Source organism: Erythrolamprus reginae, chromosome 2 (assembly GCF_031021105.1).
Source record: "Erythrolamprus reginae isolate rEryReg1 chromosome 2, rEryReg1.hap1, whole genome shotgun sequence".
Lineage (NCBI taxonomy): Eukaryota > Metazoa > Chordata > Lepidosauria > Squamata > Dipsadidae > Erythrolamprus > Erythrolamprus reginae.
The window spans coordinates 66,049,317-66,068,643 of NC_091951.1; the positions used below are offsets into that span (position 1 = coordinate 66,049,317).

The 19,327-nt window shown below is 38.1% G+C and overlaps 1 protein-coding gene across 3 annotated transcripts in view; it reads left to right on the forward strand.

The window, feature by feature from the left end:
- The window catches only part of LOC139160418 (contactin-4-like), a 296,056-nt gene that overhangs the window by 272,480 nt on the left and 4,249 nt on the right, over window positions 1-19,327 (forward strand). For 2 of the 3 annotated variants that reach the window (XM_070738254.1, XM_070738256.1), the window contains 8 exons: window positions 5,543-5,626; window positions 7,348-7,506; window positions 9,518-9,667; window positions 10,527-10,597; window positions 12,712-12,946; window positions 15,987-16,102; window positions 17,095-17,281; window positions 18,042-18,154. In XM_070738254.1, the coding sequence (XP_070594355.1) occupies window positions 5,543-5,626; window positions 7,348-7,506; window positions 9,518-9,667; window positions 10,527-10,597; window positions 12,712-12,946; window positions 15,987-16,102; window positions 17,095-17,281; window positions 18,042-18,154 (1,115 nt within the window). The remainder of the gene's footprint in view (window positions 1-5,542; window positions 5,627-7,347; window positions 7,507-9,517; window positions 9,668-10,526; window positions 10,598-12,711; window positions 12,947-15,986; window positions 16,103-17,094; window positions 17,282-18,041; window positions 18,155-19,327) is intronic. The other variant, XM_070738255.1, reaches the window with a different exon arrangement.

Consider the following 19,327-nt stretch of genomic DNA (forward strand, 5'->3'; position numbering starts at 1 on the left):
TTTTAGTATTGGATTTTATTGTATATTGTTCATGATTGTTGTTAGCCGCCCCGAGTTTTCGTAGAGGGGCGGCATATAAATCCAATAAAACTTGAAACTTGAAACTTGAAACTATTAAATGCAAGAAATAACTCTGTATCAATCAGGTGAATACCCTGATCAGATTTTGCTCACATTTATTTTGTAATGGCAGCTAATCCTGTATAATGCTTCTGCTTTAATTCAGTGTATTTCTTTTATTTATATTTTTTCCTTGAAAAGCAGAGTGCAAGACTTCCTAGTCTAGCCTAGCTATTATAGAGTAGATGAGAGTTGGGAGAATGGAAGAGATGTTCATTGTCCATTTAAAAAGGCAGCTGCAGTTTATTAGCTGCTCCCTCATGGAATTAAGATATATTGTAGCTTTCGTAAACTCATGTTCCACTTAATGAGAATAAGGTTCAGTGAACAGTTTAAATACTCAGAAATTAGGCTGCTAAATATTTAAAGTCTGTAATACTTGAAGTTCTTAAGTATATACATCATTTTAGAGGAAATAATCTTACATTTTATTAGGAGCCTTTTAGAAGAAAATACATTATAGAGGTCTGTGAACATAGTGAATTTCTTTTTTCTTGCATCTGGAGTTGTAGGGAATTTTTTTTAGCGTTCCATTTTCTAGCCACACTGCACCATCTAGTGGATAAAAGGAAACACCAGCCAAACTTTCCTTTCAGTTACTGATGTTCATTCAACCAAATGAGTTAGAGTCTAACTTAATCTAAAACTCCCTTGTCATTGTAATTGAAATTTCATTTAAGTGTACAAATTTAGTTGCACCATCATATTTAGCAAAATTAACTGGCAGATGATTCAAAACAAAGGACTAAGGACTCTGATAATAACATTTTATGGAAATGGGATTGTAATTAATCCAAGTAACTGTTATATGTTTGTTTTTGTCTTGTGTGTGGTTTAAAACAATATTTTTTTTAAAAAAAACCCTAAGGACTAAGGATAAATTTCCTAACAATAAGAACAATTAACCAATAGAATGGCTTGCCTTCAGAAGTTGTGGGTACTCCATCATTTAAGAAGAGACTGAACAACCATTTGTCTGGAATGGTGTAGGATCTCTTGCTTGAGCAGAGGATTGGACTAGAAGACCTCCAAGGTCCCTTCCAACTCTGTTATTCTGTTAAAGCATTCTGTAGCACCTCAGTAAAAGCTAAGTTCTTTAGTTAACCAAAGACCTCCTATTAATGTCAAATCGTTTTTTTAATTACAATCTTTGGCACAAATCCCATTAATTATATTTTTACATGTTACATTTGATATGTTACTATGGAATCTACTCTTGGAAAGACTGTGCTAGATGCTTCCAGCAAACACATTCAATCTCAGGAGTTGCCACAAAGAAGAGGGAGTCAAACTATTCTCCAAAGACCTGTGGGTAGAACAAGAAGCAATGGGTAGTAACCAGCGAAGGGCTACCAAAATTTTTACTACCACACTGTGTGTGTGGCTTATGCAGGATGCCCTGCATTTTCTTTCAACATCTTTCCATGCAAATTGGGTACTCTGGGGTAGAACTCCATTTTTGCTTCCCCACTGCGTGTCCCCCCCCCCAGTCCGGGCAGTAGCCCACCCTGGTAGTAACTAATCAAGGAGAGAAGCAACTTAGAACGAAGGAGACATTTCCTGATAGAACAATTAATCAGTGGAAGAACTTGCCTCCAGAAGTTGTGAATGCCCCAACACTGGAAGTTATTAAGAAAATGTTGGATAACCATTTGTCTGAAGTAGTGTAGGCTTTCCTGCCTTAGCAGGGAGTTGGACTAGAAGACCTCCAAGGTCTCTTCCAACTCTATTCCATTTCTATTCAAATTATTCATTCTCACAGCTTTAAGCAGCCATTTTTAATAGCATCAGGGTGAAAGATATAAGATCATAAACCACAATATACCATGTTTCCCCGAAAATAAGACAGGGCCTTATATTTTTTGAACCCCGAAATATGGTCTTGGCCTGATTATCAAGAGGGTTATTTTTGGGTGGGTGCAGTACACAGTGAATGTAGGACTGGATGTCCCATTGCCGCCGCCTTTCCTCCCTGTTCTTGGCGTTAGCCAAGTGGCTGGCTCTCCGCAACCATCTCATGGAGCAGGACTCTGCAAGGCTTCTTGTGCTGTTGCATGCATAAACTGGAGGACTGCCGCAGGGACAGCACAGTGGAGTCCTGCTGCCCTCTGTGCATGCAACAGCACAAGGTCTGCAGAGTCCTGCTTCACAAGGCAGCAGCGATGGTGTGATGAGTCTCACAGAGACTCGTTTCTATCAGATGGGACATTTTGGGCTGCAAGACACACATCCTACCTGACACTTGTAGCTCCGCCATGTTCCTTGGCGTTATTTCCAGAGAAGTCCCCTGTAAAATAAAATTTCTCACAAGTTCAATCAAACTTCTCGAACTCGCAATAAGTTTTCTTTTGCAGTGGGCTTCTTTGGACACATTGTCAATGAATGAGATGGAGCTACAGGTGTCAGGTAGGACATGTGCCTTGCTATGGTGGCAAGTCGGGTAGCTCAGGGTGGGGTGGGCCACGAGATGGCTGTCCTACCTGGGACTTGTAGCTCCCTTGCGTTCCTTGGTGTTATGTCCACTGATCATCCCCCACTTCTGGCTCTCAAGCCAAGGAGGGAAGAAACTCTTGTGGGCTGCCTGAGGAAACTGAGCTGACTTCTAGCCAGGTTTTAGTGGCAGAAGCAGTTAGGCACACACTTCCTTGTCTCTTCCAATTGCGCCCGTCTCTCTCAGCAAGAAGAGTGCATTGAAGACACAACATCAGGAAAAGGAGCCATTGGGCTGCACGCTGAATGCAAGAAATCTTTCTCCCCTTTATTTCCCAAAGGCTGCACAGGTTCAATGAGTCTCACAAAGACTAATTTCTGGTGGTTTGGAAGAGAGAAAGATGTCTTGCATGCAGCCAAAAGATTCCTGCCGAGAGAGAAGTGGGGAAGGAATAAGGAGGAAAGGCAGGTGCTTTGCCTCCGGCAGCCGGTGAGAGTTTCTTCCTCCTCCTGCTTTTCTCGAGAGCTGGAGGCAGGGAGGGTTAGTGGACACAACACTGAGGAATGGGTAACTGTTCTTGCATGGGATTCCCACTCCCTGCCATCACCTGCATCAGTGGAGGATGAACAGCCCGAGGCAGGTGGAGGATGAGCAGCCCGAGGCAGTGAGCAAGCAAGGGAGGTAGCAGCAAAAGGCAGAGCCAAAGGAGTGGCGACAAGGATGGGCTGGATGTGCCCGTCTGATGCTCAAGCCCTAAGCTTCTGGGTTCACTGTACACGACCGGCCTCGCCACCTCTTTGCAGGCAGGGGCACATTTCAAAACGCTGCCAGAGGAAGCCCACAAGCCCAGAGGAAGCCGAACCAGTGTGCACCCACCTCTCACTTGCTCTTACTCTCCCAGTGGAGACCCTCTTTCTCAGGCAGGCACTCTTTTGGCCAGGAGAGAAAAAGAGAGATGGATAAATGCGCACTTCTGGCTGCATTTTGAAACGTGCTCCCTGCCTTCAAGGAGGTGGCGAGGATGTGTGTCTCATCTTCCTTGCAGGCAGAAGTGTGTTTCAAATTGCCATAGGAAGAGCCCAGAGGAGCCTAGCTAGTCCCACAGGGTGTGTGCTCATCTGCCTCTTGCTTGCTTTCGCTATTGCTCTCCCAGCAAAAAGAAGAGAGTGCCCACTGCAAAAAGAGCAGCTCCAGGCATGTCCCCACTTTCCCAGAAAGTAGTTGGGAGAGGCTTATTTTGGGGTGGGGCTTATTTCAGCTAATTTTTTTTAATTTTTTTTAGTTTGTTATGTTTTAAGTTTAGCTAACTGTTCAACTTCTTTTACTGTTTTGTATTTTTTTATTGTACTAATATTGTTCTTGTAAGCCGCCCTGAGTCCTTCGGGATTGGGCGGCATAGAAGTTGAATAAATAAATAAATAAAGACTAATTGGCCTTATTATGGAGACATGTCTTATTTTTTGGAGACACGGTACTATACACGCATGATCTAATGATCAATAGATGATGGAAACTTACTATGATCATAATTTGGTGTATGCTTACTTAAAGAGTAGTTCCAATAAATTCAGAGGGTTTATTTTTGAGTAAGTTCAGCCTAAGGTGACATTAGAACATTTCATAATGTTATTACTGAAATTACATAACATTTGTCTTTTGCAAGCCCAACATATACAGTAATACCTCATCTTACGAACTTAATTGGTTCCGGAAGGTGGTTCGTAAGGCAAAAAGTTTGTAAGACGAAACAATGTTTCCCATAGGAAACAATGTAAAAGCGATTAATGTGTGCAAGGGGGGGGGATCGCAAAATGGCACTCCGCTGGGTGCCGCCACCCGGCTGTCACCTTTTAAAACAGCTGGGGGGGCTTCTCGGCGTTCTCCCGAACCCGAACCTGAACTTTTCGGGTTTGGGTTTGGGAGGCCACCAAGAAGTGCCGCCCCCCTGGCTGTCACCTTCTGAAACAGCTGGGGGGCTTCTCAGTGTTCTCCTGAACGCCGAACCCAGAAGTTCGGCAAAAGTTCGGGTTCGGTTTCCAGAGGCCGCCGAGAAGTGCCCGGCTGTTTCAGAAGGTTACAGCCGGGCGGCGCCATCTAGCGGAGCGCCTTTTTTACAATCGGCAGCGGCGTTTTGGGCCGATCTGGAGGCTGAAACGGAGGTGGGGAATCCCATAGGGAATTCCATAGGCGAAGATTTGACGTCACGAAGACGTCCTTCCTGGAGGCCATGTTTCAGCTGACCGGGAAGGATGTCTTCGTGACTTCAAAGCTCTGCCCATAGAATTCCCTATTGGGATTCCCCACCCCCGTTTCAGCTTCCAGATCGGCCAAAAACGCCACTGCCGATTGCAAAAACAGTGCTCTGCTAGGCGGCGGCGCCCGGCTGTAACCTTCTGAAACAGCCGGACGCTTCTCGGCGGCCTCCGGAACCCGAACTTTTGCCGAACTTCCGGGTTCAGCGTTCAGGAGAATGCCAAGAAGCCCCCCGGCTGTTTCAGAAGGTGACAGCCAGGCGGCGCCCAGCGGAGCGCCATTTTGCGATCTGACGTGGGTTCGTAAGCCGGAAAAAGTTTGTAACAAGAGGCAAAAAATTTCCGAACCCCAGGTTCGTATCTCGAGATGTTTGTATCACGAGGGGTTTGTATCACGAGGTACCACTGTATATTTAGTAAACTAAATAAGTATATATATCATAGCAATTTGTGTTCATACCAAAGCTAGAATCATTAGAAAACTTAATAAATTGCATGCTTTGTCAATAATTGATTTATGGAATATTATGTACAGTTCAAGCTGTATTGTTAAGGCTTATTTAATTCTGTATGTCAAAGTTCCTGACAGTATAGCCTGTACTATAAAATAAATAAATAAAAAATTAAATGTTAAATCTATTTTATTTTTAAAGTTTCATTTTCAATAACATTTTGAAAAGAGCAGCTAAAATTGTGACTTCAACTCTCAGTCATCACTATGATTTCACCCTTAAAACAGAGATTTCCCATCTATTTCCTGAGGAATGGAAGACCTCCAGAATGTGGGATATGGGGAAAAGGAATGTAAAAAAACAAAAACAAGGTACCAAATAGAGGGGAATGGGATGAAGCCTCCATGGGCACCGAAATACAATTATTGGGCTAATAAACTTACATCAATCTTTAGGGGTATAGTTTGGTGTAACCAATATGATTCCCAGCTATGTTACTGTATGGAGGGCAATTGGCAAACCAGCAACAAGAGATAGAGAGAATGAGAAATTCTTACTGCTTCTCATATGTTGATCACCAGTCAGTAAAAAAAAACCTAACTAATAAAGTCTTCTATTCAGAAAATCATTCTATTGGCTTTTGGTGAATATCTAAAATAAGAATATTCCAGATCTGGGGAAATCCTCAGTGAATAGATTTCTCTGCCCTTGCTGCTCAGATTTGTTCTAATCACATGGCCAGTTGGGCAACAGACCATCTCCTAGTAAAAAAATACAGTATTACAGGTCGGCACTGAGGGGGCACATTGACTCAGCAGTTAAAGGCGCTGAACATGTCAGTTGGAGAGTTGACAGCCCAGGTTCAAGACCCGAGCTCCATGCAACGGATGAGTTCCCATTATTTCCCTCAGCTCCTGCCTACCCTAGCAGTTAGAAAGCATAAAAATGCAAGTAGGTACCATTTTAGTGGGTGTTCATGTGGCCTATAGGCTATAGCCACATGAACACAGAAATTGTCTTTAGACAGTGCTGGCCCCCTCAGCCAAGAAATAGAGATGAGCATCATGCCCTAGAGCCAGACACAACTAACATGGAAACCTTTACCTTTCTACAGGTCAGCAGAAGTCCCCAAGCTAGATAAGACAGTATCCACAACACAGTTTTCATGAAAAAAGGCCAAACAAACCTGATTCTGTGAAATATCTCATGCAATCATTTTGACTCCCCCCCAAATATTAACCATTTATAATCTCACTGCCATATTTCACAAGAGATAATATAAGGATGTCATTGAAACTTTCCATTTCTAAGAAGACATGCAAAGATTACACCAAATAAGTGTTTCAGGCTAAGGCACACTTATCTGAAAAGATAAAACCAATGAGCCTTTAGGGTTCAGCTTGACTTCCCAAAGAAAGTGAATAACATTATATAGAAAGTCTATAGCATTCTTACTGATAACATTCTAAGTTCAGATTAAAAATTTTAGGAATTTAAACATTTTGTCTTTTTCATCATTGTAAATGTTTTTTTTTCATTTTTTTTAAAATTATATACCATTTTTAAAAACTGAGCCGCTGTATAAGAAAATATTTTTTGAGTTCTTTTACATGGGCAAAAGTAATAATACTTGTGTCTCTTACGCTAAAGAACACATGTCTCTAAAATAAAATAACTTTAGTAACTGTATTTAAAGTTTATGCAGAATACACATAGAATACAAAGAAAGTTTTATAACAGAATTTCAATTGATCCAAATCAAAAAGATAATGCCCAAAATATCCCAAACATTTCAAGTGAACATCACCATCATGGGTGCTGAAAATTCTGTGAAAATAGGCAGTGTAGAACGGATCAAACATTGAAATCATTGGGCTACTTTGGACAATATATTTTGTATCTGGATCTCCTGCAGTTCCTTCTACAAAGAACAGATTTTTATAATACCATTTTTTTTCTTAGAATTGAACAGGAAAGTCTTGCCACTCTTCATCTTAAATGTGGATTACTTCTGCAGGCTATTATTTGCTATGTATGTCTCACTGAGGGGAACTAAAATGTGTTTTTGTTTATTTTGGATGTTTCATAACAGGTCCCCCAGGTCCTCCTGAAGCTGTGACAATTGATGAGATAACAGACACTACCGCTCAGGTTTCTTGGAGACCAGGAACAGATAATCGCAGTCCCATTACAACATACGTCATTCAAGGAAGGACCCCGTTTTCTGTTGGATGGCAAGGAGTAAATACAGGTACACAAGCACTTTAAAGCATACAGAGTGTGATTTTTAAACTTTTCTATATACACAAAATGGTCAAGTCAGAGTGAATCTATGAAATGTAATATTGATAAACTTGATAAAATACAGTATATACGATGATCTTCAAAGAGAAAGTAAGAAAATCAATAATCCCTACAAGTTCATATTCATCATGTTGTTCCCTTTCATGGTAAGCAATATTGAACAGTGCACAGCAAAGCATAAGAAATAAGAAAAAGAAAAGGAACTGTAACTAAATCTAATTTATATCAATTCGCTCCAACTTAATTCCATTTGTATTCTATCCATATTCTTTCACCACACATTATTTCTTTACTGTCCCAAAGGTGTTTTTTCCAGAGGCAACTAGACTTATTTTTCTTTTCCTTTCAAGGAAAAACAAAGAAAGTCCAATTGCCTCTGGAAAAAGCACCTTTGGGACAGGCACAACCTGGATGGCCGAGAATCTCTGTAAACATGCTTAAGTATCATGTTCCTGCTCCATTCAGCTTTTTGGGGGCGTTTTCTGATACAATCAACTTGTGTCAAAGTGGGCAGAAAGATGCTTTTATAACCGACTCTTTTTGCTTCTTTTGAAAAATATACACTACTCTTAAAAGGCCACGTACTTTCCACTAACATTAGCATTTACACACCTTAATAATTCTCCTTAAAGTTTATAATCTTTAGTAAATGTCCTTTCATTGTGTTTATTTCTCTAGTTGAGGGTTTGTTTGGGGATTTTTATCATGTATCTATAACTCTCGATCATTTGACACACTTTGACCCAGAAATGTTACATCTTAATTTTCAGAACCAGGTTCTTTATGTTATATATTTTATTTATTTAGTTAGTTAGTTAATTAATTAATTAATTAATTAATTTGTATGCCGCTCCTCTCTGTAGACTCGGGACGGCTCACAGCAATAATTGCAGTTCTCACCCCCAAAACACAGCACCTTTACATGCAAAATTAGATAATTAATGAACATACTTCTAATTTCACTAAAACATTATTTAATGAATACATTAAACAAGGAACCAATGCCCATCCTTATCCTAGTCCCTGTTTGTTGTTGAATCATCCTATTTAAGGTCATATATGTTTTATATCCATCACATGTATACTTATTATGTGCCTGATCATAGCATTCCATGACTCAAATCTATTCATTTCATTAAATTGAGAAGCATACACTAGATGTTTCCCAATCATACATGTCTTAATTGCCTGCTAAACAGCAAAATGAACCTGCACCTCTGCGTCTGGAATAAAGCTGTACTGCTCTTATCAAATTTTATTTATTGTTAACACTCTATCTTTTTAGTCAGATTTCTGCCTGTCATGCTAGTATGAGCAAGCTACCTTTGGTTCTCAACACAAAACAATGCTATTCTTCCTATGTTGGGCACAAATGGAATCTTCGCACTGGGGTTAAACAAGTGGTAATGCTGCTTAGCAGGCAAACCACATTCATATTTTAAGATTTTTTTCCCCCTTGGGCATTAATACTGTACATACAGCATTCATTTCAATTCTATAGTTTCGTTGCAAACCTTGCAGTCATCCCTTACTTTACTGTTCATTATACTGTTCAATACTGTTCAATATATTTCATTTTTTTGTTTGAATTTTATTCAGTCTGGTGACAGCTTCTTGTTTAGCCCTTTGCACCGAATCCCCAAATTATGTTTTTTTTTATTTCTGTCAAATTATTTATAACTAATCAATTATAACAATCAACTTATTAGCACTTCTTCTGCCCTGATTTTAACCATAAATTTCAGTATTGATGAAAAATGAGATCAGCCAACTCATAGTTAAATTTTGTAGCCTAAGAGTCTCTTATTTCTACTCAGTTTCTGTTCTGTTGTTCTGCTTGCTGTGTCTCTTCAGCATTAAATTTTGAATGTTTAAAATCATATATATATAATGGTTTTTCAATTATACAACAATTTTTTTTTCATTCTCTCTTTTCTAACCTACAACATTTCTTCCAGTGCCTGATGTCATTGATGGAAATACATTTACAGCAACGGTAGTAGGCTTAAATCCATGGGTTGAATATGAATTCCGAATAGTAGCTGCCAGCCTTATTGGGATTGGGGAGCCAAGCAAACCATCAGAGAAACGGAGAACTGAAGAGGCTCGTAAGTAGAATTAGAAAAAAAAATTCAATAAATATTTCTTGATACTCAATAAAGTACATATTTGGCATAAATTGTTATGGGAGAAATTCATTTAATATAAAAATGATGCCAGTTATGACCATAATGGGTTGGTCACATTAAAGATTAAATGAACCAATAGTTTTGTATGGATATGGTTTTACTCATTTTTAAATTGTTTTCAAAATAAAATATCTTTTCTCTTAAACATTTTTACATAAAAAACTTAAAATATACTTGTAAATACACTTAATATGTACACTTTTATGTAGTGTACAAAATTCCATGAAGGGCAGCAGGTACACCAAAAATACATAGCAAAACATCAAAAATATAGTACAGAATTATTAATAATTCACAGAATCCTTATGCTTTTGTCAGAAAAGGAGGCTCCTTTTAAAAAATCCTTTCTAAATTTAGCAATATTCAGAAGTTCAAGGTTCAATCTGTTTTAATACATTAATGTAAATTAATTAAAACCTCCCTCACTGTTACTTCCCACCTGAGGTCATGAACCATGGTTTGAGAAAGCTGACAAGTCATTAGTTGCAAGAAGATTCAGGACATTTGCAGCAATGCAATTATGCAGGAAAAGCACAATAAATAATATTGCATTGAAAAGCAAGTTCATCTTAATTATAAATATACAATATACCAAAAAAATCTCAAAAAAATAGGAATGCAAATTTGGTTCTTTAAATTGCTTTGAAATTTCAATTAATTGAATTTGTCTTAAATCCTAACAAACTTATATCTAAAATCATTACAATAAGTTATTATAGCACCGGATTTGCATTTTGGCCTGCTTGCTACAGTACAATATTTTTCTTCTCTTTTCCAGTTCCTGAAATCACGCCGGCCAATGTCAGTGGAGGTGGTGGTACTAAATCTGAATTGGTTATAACATGGGAGGTAAGTGATATATGGCTTCAGGAGAGAAATCTTTTGTTTCTTAGTGATTAGTTGACTGTCTGTGACTTGAAATGGTTACATCAGGCAGGTGATACTTGGGAAGCATCATCTCAAATGCTGGGTCTTTAGGAAAGCAAATTGACTCAAAGATCAGCAAAACTAATTAGAGATTGAGATGGCTTCATAATAATAACAGAACATCCCTATCTTCACAAATCAAAAAATCTACAAAACTCAGAGCTGTGATTATCCCTTATCTCCTATATTTATTTTATTGTATTTATTTATTTTATTTGTCAACAAATTCAAGGAAATAGGACACATTAAAAATGGCATAAATAAATAGATACAAAGAAGCATAACATAGCGATATGTTAACAGATAAAATGAGTACATACAAATGGGTACAATAGCACAGGAGCAGTAGGCACGCTGGTGCATTTACGCAACCCCCCTTAGGAACCTTTTAAGAAATGTATAAGGTCCATGGTAGATAGTTTAAGGTAAAAGATATGGGGGTTAAAGAAACTAACAACAGGATCAGAAAAAGTGTTCCAGACATTTACTACTCTATTGCAGAAGTCGTATTTTCTGTAATCAAGATTAGAGCCGATTACATTTAGTTTGTATCTATTGATAGCCCTAGCGTTATTGAGATTGAAATTAAAACAGTGATTAACAGGTAGGATGTTAACATAGATGATCTTGTGTACTAAGCTTGGATCAGAGCATAGACAGCGTAGTTCAAGGTTATCCAAGTCTAAAATTTCAAGTCTACTTGAATAATAAATGTTATTGTGAACAGAGGAGTTGAGTACTCTTCTTGTATGTGGATAGGAATCTTGGTCTCTATACTGCTCAAAAAAATAAAAGGAACACTCAAATAACACATCCTAGATCTGAATGAATGAAATATTCTAATTGAATACTTTGTTTTGTACAAAGTTGAATGTGCACAACAGCATGTGAAATTGATTGTCAATCAGAGTTGCTTCCTCAGTGGACAGTTTGATTTCACAGAAGTTTGATTTACTTGGAGTTATATTGTGTTGTTTAAGTGTTCCCTTTATTTTTTTGAGCAGTGTATATCAAACACAAATTTTCTGAAGACACATCAAGCACACATTTCACATGAATACACACTGCTATAATGTTGGCATTTGTTCGCAAGGCATATCTCCAATCTTGATGTCTTAGATCATGTGGAGTCCACCAGCATTAAGTCCCTGAATTTTAGAGCCCAGTTGAGATGGTGCGGTCACACCATCAGAATGTATGACCACCATATGCCTCAGCTGTTGCTTTATAGTGTACTGGAATCTTAATTTGCCAGCTTCCAAGTATTACAGTCTCTTTGGACTTAGGAGCCATAAATATGAGAAATAGGAACAATAGATAGATAGGTTGGTTGGTTGGTAGGTAGGTAGGTGTTGTACGGAACAGTAGGTAGATCTGTTAGCTTGATTATGTACCGTAGATCTTCATATCAAAAAAGACCTAGCATATTCTTCATAGGAATGAGAATATAACTGAAGTTGCTAAAGCCCTTTTCTTATTCTGCTTCAAAAATACTGTAATAGAAGCCTTTCTCACATTTGTGACTCAGAGCTAAAGAAGGATGCTATTCAGCTATTGTTGTCAAGAATTGTAGCTGTTATATAAAGCAGAAAGTAATCTTCCATCTGCATAAGCAGTTTATTCGATTCTTGAGTATAACCTTTATTTGGATCAAATCACATTTAGTGCATTTATGGGAGACAATAAACGTACAATTGTCTCTCTGCAGATGGCTGTTAGATGCTTTGGTCTTGATTACTAACTGTCTGTAATGTTTATAAGTATAGTTTGTTCTTCTTCTAACTTATACTATTTTAGGACTAAAGGCTTTTCAAAAAGCAAATAGACTATTAAAAGGACATGAACAGTCTGAAACAAATTAGCAATAAAGCATAGGATGCTTTAAAAAGTGAGTGCTTATTTCCTCTGCCAGGAAAAAGTGTTCCACGGTGAACTACTTAGTTCTATTCAATTTTTTTTAGGATAAATGTTACTGTGTCTCTTAACAAACACAAGCTATCCATCAACCTGTTTCAATGTTTCTTCTCTTGGTATAGACAGTGCCAGAAGAGTTACAGAATGGAGGAGGCTTTGGCTATGTTGTTGCCTTCCGACCACTTGGTACAATAAGCTGGATGCAGACTGTAGTGGTTTCACCAGATGCCTCCAAATATGTGTTTCGGAATGAGAGTTTACCTCCATTTTCACCATACGAAGTTAAAGTTGGAGTGTACAACAACAAAGGAGAAGGTCCTTTCAGCTCTATCACGGTTGTTTATTCAGCCGATGAAGGTAAGCATAGCCAAATAATCTGGCAGTATATGATAAGCTGGTTGTTTTCGAAATGGCCTTGCGTCCCTCTTATTGTTAATGTCCACATATGCTGCTAAGAAATGGCATGTACCCAATTTTAGGTTTCATTCTCTTGTAAATTAATATTAATCATGGTGACATTTTGTTTGAAGAATGAGATAATTCATTTGAGACATGCATTATGTTACACTGCTCAATGAGAGGTTTAAGAGGACCTTTCGGGTCAAAATATTTTCACAAATTAAAATGTTAATTTCTCATTTTAATGCTTAATGGCACTATTATCAGTGTTGGCAGCACATGCAGTAGCATGTTTGCATATTAAGTTTAAACCTATTCTGAAATTACATTAGGATTGTGATAATGTTTTATAAAGCCTTTTGATAATAGCTAACCCTATTTTATGTGTATGTATGTATGTGTGTACATATAAACAGATATGCATAATTAATGTCTGTTGAGCATTTATTCTCTAAAGAATGGTACTGAAATTTAGCACAAATTAATCTTGTCTAATTATAAGCTATTCCCTTATCTCACTATAGCAGTACATTTTTCTCTAAATTAATTTTAGCAATAAAATCTTTCTTGATTTTTTTTTTACATAATTGGATAATCCCCACAATGGAGATAATCATACTCAGTTGTAAATCATAATCTGTGCAAATTCAGTCTTTAAAGACCTGACTCTCATCACCAGAGTTTCAAATTAATCTCAAATACAGTTTTGCCAAAATGCAAAGTCAGGTTTTCCTAAAACTCTGAAAATTGGCTGGCAGTCAGATTTAAAAATTGTCAGCCCAGCTCAGCCGGATTGCAATCATGTTCAAAAGATCTGAAAGCTGAAAATAGTCAGGACATACTAATTCCTCTTCCTGAAATAAATCAACCCTGACTGTTCTTTGGAAGGACAGATACTGAAGCTACAGCTTAACATACTTTGGCCATGAAATGAGAAGAGAGGACTCATTGAAAAAAACTGTGATGTTGGGAAGAATTAAAGGGAAAAGGGAAAGGGGGATGGTAAAGGATGAGATAGTTAGTTTCATCAACAATGAATATGAATTTAGGCAAACTCCAATAGACAATTTAGGGCAGAATTGCCTGTTATCCTTCATGCTTGAAGTCAGAAAGAGTTGTCACAACTTAAGAACTAAACAACAACTTCCACTTGTTTGCCATTTTTATTTGTTTCTGTAGCCACACATGGTTTCATAAATTCAATCTTAGGATTTGTACATTTCCCTCAACTCTATGTTAATATCCACCTTACCAAATAGATTTTAGAGATATATTAAAGTGTAACTGCTAAATAATGTGATATTATTCTCTACTCTGCTGTTATGTAACATTTACATAGCATTTAATGTGATTGATAGTGAATGCAAAAGTTAGTTACATCCAAAAGATGGTAACAAGTTTGACTTGAGTTATAAATTATGTTAGAGATGATGGCACCATTAAAATTATTTCTATTCTCCTAATAGGAAGAACGAATCACTTTGTTCTTACACCTAGGAGAATAGAAATAATTTATTCTTGGCCCCATAGTCTGTAAATTAGAGATTCAAGATTAAGTGAGGTATCATCAGTATGCGGATGATACCCAGTTATACATCTCCACCCCATGTCCAGTCAACGAAGCAGTGGAAGTGATGTGCCGGTGCCTGGAGGCTGTTGGGGTGTGGATGGGTGTCAACAGACTCAAACTCAACCCTGTCCTTCAATCACCCTGGGGGGGGAAACATTGACCCCTTCAGAGAGGGTCCGCAACTTGGGCGTCCTCCTTGATCCACAGCTCAAATTGGAGAAACATCTTTCAGCTGTTGCGAGGGGGGCGTTTGCCCAGGTTCGCCTGGTGCACCAGTTGCGGCCCTATGTGGACTGGGAGTCACTGCTCACAGTCACTCATGCCCTCATCACCTCGAAGCTCGACTACTGTAATGCTCTCTACATGGGGCTACCTTTGAAAAGTGTTCGGAAACTTCAGATCGTGCAGAATGCAGCTGCGAGAGCAATCATGGGCTTCCCCAGGTATGCCCATGTTACACCAACACTCCGCAGTCTGCATTGGTTGCCGATCAGTTTCCGGTCACAATTCAAAGTGTTGGTTATGACCTATAAAGCCCTTCATGGCATCGGACCAGAATACATCCGGGTCCGCCTTCTACTGCACGAATCCCAGCAACCGGTTAGGTCCCACAGAGTCGGTCTTCTTCGGGTCCCGTCAATTAAACAATGTTGTCTGGTGGGACCCAGGGGAAGAGCCTTCTCTGTGGTGGCCCCAACCCTCTGGAACCAGCTCCCCCCCGGATATCAGAATTGCCCCCACCCTCCTTGCCTTTCGTAAGCTCCTTAAAACCCACCTCTGTCGTCAGGCTTGGGGGAACTGAACTATCCTTTTCCCCCTAGGCCTATACAATTTATGCATGGTATGTTTGTGTTTATGTTTGGTTTTTAAATAAGGGTTTTTAAATTATTTTAAACATTAGATTTGTCATATACTGTTTATTACTGTTGTTAGCCAACCCGAGTCTGCGGAGAGGGGCGGCATACAAGTCTAATAAAATAAATAAATAAATAAATAAACAAACAAATAAATAAATATTACATAATATTTTGATGTATCTTGAGCAGGACCTTTCTGGTGCCAAGGACTGGTTTCAGAATAAAAAGTATCTTCTGCAGACTGGGGAGAATGGTTGTGTATGCAATCCAAATCCCGTACATGTGCAGATGAAACTTTGTTCATTTTCATGCTATTTATGCAAGTACCGGGCCGGGGGATGGGAACACCTGTTCTAGATCAGAAGTCTTCAGACTTTACATGTTTACTACCTGTGGACTTCAACTCTCAGAATTCCTCAGCCAGCATTGGAGACCCCTGTTCTAAATGATTGGGTGCTAAGCACAATTTTCAGAGTTCTGAGTAAGGCTCTTAGGTAGCCTAAGGCCATCTGTACCTGATTTTATCTTAATGGATTTCAAAATTACTGGTATTATTGTGCTATTTTTTTAGAACCAACCAGAGCTCCCACCAATGTCTTTGCCAAAAGCCTTTCTGCTTCAGATATAGAAGTATTTTGGTCTCTGCTGCCAGAGACCCTGAGCAAAGGAAGAATACAGGGCTATGAGGTAGGTGCATTACATTTTCATTCAGGTTGCAGTGGCTTATGTTTATTGGTTTTTGATGCATGAAAAAAGCAATAAAAGAAATAAAATCTAATTACTATCAATGAGTTTCAGGGCCACAGGGCTGCAGTTCTTAATGCATCATTCTGCAAATAAAAATCTTAGACCTCCATTAATTCCTTGAACTACGTATCATATCATCTAAATCCCATTTTGAGTACTATATTACAAATGTTCCCATGCTCACAGAAGCACTAAACAAATATTATTTTTAATTAGGTTAAAATAATATGTTAACTAAAAGTTAAAATGGAAATTTTTATTTCTATGTTCTGTAGAGAGTACATTATCTTGAAAACGAGCACTAAATAGAACATCAAGTGATGTAAAGGAAGTTGTAGGTTGTAACATTTGCTATAAAGGGATTATTTTCTTCATGTATGAAATAAATATTTAGAATGGCTGCTGCCTTTTGATATACAAACCCTATGAAGATTTAGGAAGAGCTAAGAAAGTACTAAAATAAATTCTTCAGTAACTAAGGTGTTTATAAACTTTATTGTTTATATTGAAGTTGCATTAATCTATAAAACTTGAATTATGGCAAAACCTCTTGGTTGTAAAGGTATTAAGAGCGTCTATGTTGTTTGATATAAAATCAAAAGTGTTTATCCCTAATTTTAACCATCTATCAAGAATCCAAGCAAATAGAAAGGAAGTTCCTTGCTTACATAGAACATATTAACATTGAAATAGTGGCACTAATTGACCCAAGGAAATGATTAACTTTCTATTAAGATAATAATAGCAATGTTGATGAATTTTAGCAATTGGTTTTTATCAATTACAAATTTGGTAGCATCAATGTAAACTTACATAATGTGGATTCCTTTAAAGCTTAAAAGTTTCCTCTATTTGTTATTGTAATGCAGATGGTTATAAACCTTTATAGCTGTAGATTTCAAATAAGGATACATTTAAATATGTATGCATAGGTTAGATATTGGAAACATGGAGATAAAGAAGAGCAAGCTGGAAGAATGAAAACAATGACCAATCAGACTTTTGCAAAAATCACCAACTTGAAGAGCAGTGCTTTATACCATTTGGCTGTCAAAGCTTACAACACAGCAGGGATGGGACCATCCAGTGCCGTAGTAAATGTCACAACCAAAAAGCCACGTGAGTATGGTGCATGGGAGAAACACAAGATTTTTGTTTTAATGTAAGATTGTCCTCTATTAACAAGATTTATTGGGACCAGCAACTCTGTCACTAAGCAACTTGGTTATTAAGTGCAGCTTCATGTGATCATGCTGTCTACAACTGCACTTCCAGCAATCCCAGCTATCATTATTAGATGAATCCTGCCCAGTTGCCACATCCTGTGGTCACATGATTACCATTTGCAATCTCCTGTCAACTTTCCAAATTATGTTGCTTGTTGAAAGCCAGCAGTGAAGGTTGCAAATGGTGATTACATGATTGTGACACACTATAATGGTTGCCACTCTACAATGATCCTTACTTAAGTCCTCTTCATTCAGGATCATCAGAATTTTGAACAGTCATTCAATTAGCACTACATGTATTTTAATTGATTATATTTCTGTGAGCGCTGCTATTCATTCAGGCTTAATTTTATAATTGTGACACAGAAAATTAAAAGCTGGCCAGGGAAAATGAATATTTGCTTTCTGTTCAGAACACAGCTTGCTCCCAATTGTCATCAGTTTACAGAATTGTGATCCAATTCTGTTTTAATATACACCTGTTTGTCAACAGTTGGTACATGCTGTTATTTTTAATACATACATTTGTCTATTTGTTATAAAGTGTACATCTTCTATTTAGAGCACCTGACATACATTACAGACAAATCTATGTTATGTAAGAAAAATGTTGATTCTTAATAATATTTAAACTTCTGTTTTTTATTCAGCTCCAAGTCAGCCTCCTGGAAACATTATATGGAATTCGTCAGACTCTAAAATTATACTGAACTGGGATCAAGTTAAATCACAAAATAATGAATCTGAAGTGAAAGGATACAAAGTAGGTAATAGGCAGGAAAACATATGGTTATTGGTACAATCAATGTGACTTAATTGCAAAAAAATAAATCTCATAAAAGAATCACAATGAGTTACTTCATTTGAGCTGTAATCCCTATGCCCATTACTAACTTTCTAGCTTTAAAAGATTTCACCTGTCCAGTCATGTCCAATTCTAGGGGTCAGTTCTCATCTCTGATTCACAGCCAAAGAGCCGGACATATCTATGGCTGGCATGACTATTTGCCAAAGACACACAGAATGCAGTTATCTTCCCACCAAAGAAGTACCTATTTTACTTGCATTCACATGCTTTATTGAACTGCTAGATTGGCATAAGTTGGGACAAGTAACAGAAGTTCCCTCCATCATGTGATCCTTAGGTCTCATGGCCAGCCTTCCAGACAAGTCCACTGTTGCCGCCATGCCCCTTATTAAAATAATTAATCACACTAAATATATCTAAGAACGTAGTGGGCCCCTAGCAAAACTGAATGTTTTCCTTATGTCTCAGTGGCATTAATCAAAACCAGGAATTAACATTTAGTATTTTGTGCAGCAAGTATAAATCCTACAAAATAAAGTTGCCTAAACTAGTCTAGTCTAAACTAGTTGAATACCTTCCATATGCACTGTCTCCGAAGTATCATTGGCATGACAAAGTTCCAGATATCACAGTCTTGGAATGTGCTGGAATTTATAGCATGTATACATTATTGAAACAGCTACACTGGCTTGGGCATGTTGTAAGAATGGATGATGGAAGGATTCTGAAAGATCTCCTGTATGGTGAATTAGTGGAGGGAAAATGTCCCACAGGGAGACCACAGCTACAATCTAAAGATATTTGCAATAGAGTTTTAAAGGCCTTGGGAATGGACATCAACAGCTGGGAAACCTTGACCTCTGATCGTTTAGTTTGGAGGCTAAAGACGCAGCATGGCCTTCTCCTTTTCGAGGAGACACTTGTTCGGCAGGCTGAGGTAAAGAGGCAGTCCCAGAACCAGCAATATCCGGGGACTAAGCAAGAGACAGAATGGATCTGCCCTCAGTGTGGGAGGGATTTCCACTCTCAGATTGGTCTTTTTAGCAACACTAGATGCTGTTTTAGGAACCCTTTCCAGAGCACAATACTGAGATTGCCAATGTATTTCAGTAGCCTGAAATTTGTGTC